The sequence below is a fragment of the Protopterus annectens genome, chromosome 14.part0 (assembly GCF_019279795.1).
Source record: "Protopterus annectens isolate FY-2018-M chromosome 14.part0, PAN1.0, whole genome shotgun sequence".
NCBI classification, from domain to species: Eukaryota; Metazoa; Chordata; order Ceratodontiformes; family Protopteridae; genus Protopterus; species Protopterus annectens.
In genome coordinates this window covers 1002739267-1002745266 of record NC_056748.1, presented here as the reverse complement: position 1 = coordinate 1002745266, position 6000 = coordinate 1002739267, and the positions used below count along the sequence as shown (strand labels likewise).

General features: G+C 36.4%; 1 protein-coding gene across 1 annotated transcript in view; it reads right to left on the bottom strand.

The window, feature by feature from the left end:
- Window positions 1–6000, bottom strand: part of JAKMIP3 (Janus kinase and microtubule interacting protein 3) — a 1929353-nt gene that overhangs the window by 511158 nt on the left and 1412195 nt on the right. The window contains exons 19-20 of the mRNA XM_044056811.1: window positions 3451–3519; window positions 3264–3341 (exon numbers count right to left, since the gene is read on the bottom strand). Coding sequence (XP_043912746.1) covers window positions 3264–3341; window positions 3451–3519 — 147 coding nt within the window. The remainder of the gene's footprint in view (window positions 1–3263; window positions 3342–3450; window positions 3520–6000) is intronic.

Here is a 6000-nt window from a genome sequence, read left to right as displayed (position 1 = left end):
ACCCGTTTTGTTGTTTGATTACAGGTAATGGCCATTGATCTACTGTAACAGACCCTCTTCCCATTTCAGTTATTCCCACCTATTAATTGTCTTCCTACACTCCTCCCTTCCCCCTTCCTTTGAAGTCATCAGATGTTGCTGCTAAAGTACAATTTTAAATGTCAGTGATGGCCAATGTATTTCCATTATTCCTTCTGCACTGTATATCTGTTATTTTGCTATTTTCCTGAATGTAAAGAGCTGTTAGCCTTCTTTTACCATCAAGAGATGAAATGGGATTTCTAGGGACAGTTTTCTACCCTAGTTACTAGACAATAAATAAATAAATTACACCACTCATATTCTTTCTGTAAGATCAAGTATCTTAGTATGATGTGTTTCCATTTATGGCACTGTGATTACCATGTTTTTGTGACTGTTACCCTGCAATAGGAATCATAACACCCAATGATGTAGAAAGAATGGTAATGGCTTTGAAAAGTTTTGAGGAATACTCTAAAACATTCATTAATTCCTTTTCCAAAATGTATCTTATTCAGAGTTATCTAGTTGCAGGGGAGTTAAGGTTATTACTGCATTCTGTAGGAACAAGTTGGGGAACCAGTCATTGATAGAATGTCAGCCCACTGAAGGATGGGTGAGTGTACACACACACACACACACACACACACACACACATATTCACACTCCTTCACTTAGTCGCACATTGCATGCAAGTATATATGTAGGTTTGCTAATTTTCTTGTTTGCTTGTCTTTGGGATGTAAGAAGTATCTCTAGTGAAAAGCTATGAGAACAGAGGAAGGGCATATAGAGTCTGCACAAAAGGCACTGTGGCCAGGAGTCAAACTAGAGAATTAAGTATGTCAGTCACTGTACTACTTTGTTACTCTTAGTCTAAAATATGGCAGCTTAAATTTAAGGCAGAATGTAAAATGTATTTAGCAGTAATAAAAAATGTACAGAACTGGTACTGAAGCAAAAATGTAGAAAGAGACACCTGGGAACACCAGGGTATAGACATTACAGATCTGGTAGAGAAAAGGGCACCAACTCTGGTGAAAGATATGTTAATATGTACAGCCCAGATAAGAAGAGGCAAAATGGTGGTGGAATCCAAGGGGACCAAGCGGATGCACACTTACACTCTTAACAGTAGAGACAGAGAAAAAAACGAGAGCATAATATAAAGATACCAAGAGGAAGGCTGAAGGGAGATACACAGAAATATTTTTCACAATAATGTTGTTGGGGGATTGGATGAACCTTCCAAAAAAGTATTGTACTATCAAAGAACAATAGAATTCAAGAATGCACATTACAGACATAAAATAGATTTTATAGTGGGTAGTGCAAAAAGAATGAAGCTCTTGAATTAATGAGTACTTTGGGATTTAAAACATTATATTTTCATATACTGATAAGACAATTTAAGTCCTACTTGCCACCAGGATCCTGACAGAATCAAAAGCAACTTTGTAAGAGATGTCTCATAAAAATGATGCTGGTGTTGATGGCAGCAGCACTATGACCTTTGTGCCTGTACAAGTGTCCTTTGGAATGTTTGCAGTATAGTCTGTATAATAAATAAAGACATTTGCCCATATAGTGATTAATGCACAGATCAAGCAAAAGGATTAGTTTTTGCCTGTTTAGTTTAAGTATTTATTTATTTTGCTTTTCTCTCAATAATGCTGACATAGCAGTAAGCAGCTGTATATGACATGACCTTCTCCCTATAGTCAGGTATTGCTTTTAATTAGGGATGTGTGGATCAAGGTCAGAGAAGGTTGTGCCTTATAAGACTGCTCCCTGTGACTATACACCTAAATATGTGAATTATATTTAACTGTAATGCCAGGCTATCATTCCTGTAGTGCACTGTTCTACTTCCTTCTTTCACATTGGCTACATATGATATTTTTGTTAATAGGAAGTGCTCTCCATGCCCTTAGATGATAAGATTGCAGCCAAGGCAGGAACAGCAGCAAAGGAACAGGTTTAATGGTGCTTTTTAGGATGAACATACAGAAGTGTCATTAGACAGGATGTCCTAGGTTTGTCTTTAATTGACGTGATTCAGTGCAGCTAGGGCCAGTTTAGCACGTGTGACTTAAAACCTTGTTCAGTTTTATTTATTTACTTATTACTCATTTCTAATCAGGTAAACTTTATGAGTCAGGGACCCTTTTCAGGCACAACCTGGTCCACAATGACACAGATAAATACTATATGCATATATTTATATCAATGAATGTAGCCAATCAGACAGCGTATTTTTAAAAGATGCATCAGAATGAGAGAAATTGAGTTGCCAAGAAAAAACACAGAGGAGCAAGGAAAATATTAAAACTACACACTGTGAGTGAATGGAGGCCAGGACTGAACCCTGGACCCTGTAAGTTGTGAGACAGAGAATCATACTATTAAGACAACATGGTGCTTTCTCAAAGTATACAAAAATGTATTCTAATTTATATAAATAGTTGTCAATTTGCAGTATTAATCTGTTATTGCCAATATAGAGATTAATGCACAGATCAAGTAAAAGTATTAGCTTCTGCCCGTTTAGTTTAGGTATTTATTTATTTTGCTTTTCTCTCAATATTGCAGACATGGCAGTAAGCAGCTGTATATGACATGACCTTCTCACTATAGTCAGTTCATTCCTTTTAATTAGGCAAGTATGGATAAGTTCAGAAAAGGTTGTGTCCTATCAGGCTATTAGCTCAGAGTAAAATGTTTATATACAGTACCTCAGGAAAGGGACACATTTGGCCAAGCTATTCATGTAGCACTGTGGCTATTTGCCTATTCTAGGCCATAAGCATTATAGTCAGGAGCTCTCACTCCAGTCCAGCATACCTGAAGCTTCTGCCATGTTTTCAACTTTAGTAACATAACAGCTAACCACCAGATCACATACTCTGGCTTACAATAATAGCTTTATTTGCCCTCTCTTACTAAATGCTATTCTAAGTTCTAACAAGTCTCTGAGTCATTTTTATTTTGTAAGGTGTATACCATTTCTTGTATTTTTATAGTGCTTCACATTTATATGACATTTCCAAGGCTGTTTGATTGAAAAGTATTTTCACATGCAATATGGATAATACATTGTGCCAAAAATAATTAACAGTGCTGGCTTTTTTTTGAATTTGTTGGGTGATCATTTGAGTGTGACCATGGAAGTTTAAAGTATTATTGCAAAAACTGAAGCATATTTCTAAAACTAATGTTAAATCATTAGAAAACAATTTTACCTTATGAGCTTGGTCCAGACATTGTTTTCTGTAGTCAAGTTCTTCATCCAAGTAGCCTTTTTGTTTACTAAAAAGTGCCTAAGAATGGAACGAAATATGTTACTTACTGTGTGATGGTATCACAGCTCGCACAGTTGCACCATGATAGTGCTAGTTGTTTTGACTTGGTATTTTAAATAACTCCTACCTTTTCATTCTCTAGATCTAGCATCTTTTTCTGTAAGGCAGATTCAGTGACTTCTATTTTCTGCAGCCACTAAAATTGAAATAATAATTTAAGTTAATGAAGTTATAAGGCATGTTACATATGCAAAGTATATCACAAACAAATGTGATCTGGAAAATTAAACTGATGAATCAATTAGTATAAATCTTAAGACGCAAGTCTTACTTCAGACAATATCAGGTGAGGAACGATGCACATGAAAATGCAGATGGTTCCCTGCACATATTCTGCTATAGTTTTCAGCCCTTACAAATCAGCTAACAAATGGATGATTAAGGGTGATCTGATGTTAATGGGGAGTCTACTATGTGCATTATATATTTTATTTTTTATTCATTTTTTTTTTTATTTTATTTATTTAATTTAAACATGTTTCAACTAAACTGATGTGCAGTTACTACCCTTCTTTGTCATGCCCTGGGCCAAAGGCACTGTTAAAAGTATGCAAAAATAATATGTACACTGATTCCAAAGTTAAAAACAAATTTTGCATTCAACAAACGATATTCATATGTTTATATCATCATATAAAGAATTCATTGGGTTATGTTAAAGAATGGAAATGAGAGAAAAGGATGTTAGATGAGATGGCAGAGTTTAGGAGATATCTGAAATGAGAGAAAGGAAACTGTGTCAGAGAAGTGTAAGAGAAACAATATATGAGAAACAAACATTGGGTAAAAGCAGGTCAGTCAGTAAAAACAATATCCTAGTTTTCTAGCTAGGATTTTGCACATTCTTAGTAAAGACCCACAAAGAAAAGCCCAGAAGAAGTATATATGATAACAAAAGAATATAAACAATTTTACACAACACTTTGACATATGAAAGGGAATGCACAACCTACATTATGCAATATGGAAAAATTGCTTTTAGGTTAGAATGCAATATAAACAACCTTCTACAACTTAAATGACTTTAGGATACGAACAAGGTGGGACACAGCATTGCAACTATAAAATAGAAGGCTCAGAGAAAGTAATATTTAAAAAAATATTAACTAAAGATTTTTTTCTGAAACAGGATACTATTGTATTATATGTCCAAGGAGACAAAATATTTGACATAAACAATTTGTATGTAGATAACAGTGCTGGCATATGTGACCTCAACACCAAAGCTTAAGATATCAATAAACTAGGCTGGAAGCACTGAAAACTGTTAAGTAGCCCATTAACATCAAAACAGTACATGGGGTTTTGAGGGAAATGGGCCAATAAATACACAGAAAAACTCATCACAGTATATTTTTCAACTTGCCCTCTTAGATATGTCTGAATAACTCTAAAACAAACCTTCTTGCAGAATGCTGTTTGCCCATTTTTGACTTTTGAACATATATCTTTAAATTGGATTAGTTATTGTTGTGTTTTCCTTCTCAATTTCGTGACTGCCACTTCAGGGGGAAAAAAAGAAGTTATGTCTTACCATAACATTCCATCTGTGTTGTTCATCTTCTTTCATTCATCATTGATGGTTTGGTTCCGAGCCCTCGGAACCAAGTTGGCCTATTACCAAGCTCAGTCCAGCCAAAAAAAACTCTTGCGCTAAGTCTCTACCCAGAATGCCCTTCTCCCTGTTACCTCAGATCAGATCAGAAAAGGAAGTAAAGCCAAGGCCACTTCTACACAAGTACCCTAGGGCACCACTAAGACCCAAAGATTCCCCCAGGAGCCTTTGGAGGGGGAAGGAGGGTGGGAATTCATGAATGAAAGAAGATGAACAACACAGATGGAATGTTATGGTAAGACATAACTTCTTTATCTGATGCTGTTAATCTTCTTTCCATTCATCACTGATGGGACAGAATCCCAAGCAACCTTGAGGTCCATGGGCGGCCCTTATGAAAGAACATTCCTGAGTAGCATTGAGCCGAAGGCAGCTCTCCCTCTGGAGACCAGGTCCAATTTGTAATGATTGATAAAGGTATGAGGCTTAGCCCAAGTAGCTGCTTCACAGATATCATCCATGGATGTCGTGGAATGGAATGCTATAGAAGTTGCAATAGATCTAGTGGAGTGGGCTTTAACTTTTGGCATGGATTCATTATGGAGGGAATAGGTGAAACATATGCAGTCCCTTAGCCATCTTGATAATGTAACCATGGAAACAGCCTCTCCCATTTTGGGTCTTGAAAAGGAAATGAAAAGCTGTTCAGATTTATGGATAGGCTTGGTCCTGTCTAGGTTAAATCTCAATTGTCTATGTACATCTAAGGAGTGAAGGCAATACTCCCCTCTATTGGCAAAATTCAGAAAAAACACAGGAAGATCAGTGGACTGGTTAATAGAGAATTCAGAAACAACTTTGGGAAGAAAGGATGGGTTTGTCCAAAGTAACACTCTGTCTTTATGAAAGACCAGATACGGCCTCTTGATACACAACGCCTGCAGTTCCGAGACTCTTCTGGCAGAGGTAATGGCTACCAGAAACAAAGATTTCCAAGACAAAAACTTTAGGTCACACTTAGCAGTGGGTTTTTGAGTCAAAGACTGGAGGATTAAAGTGAGG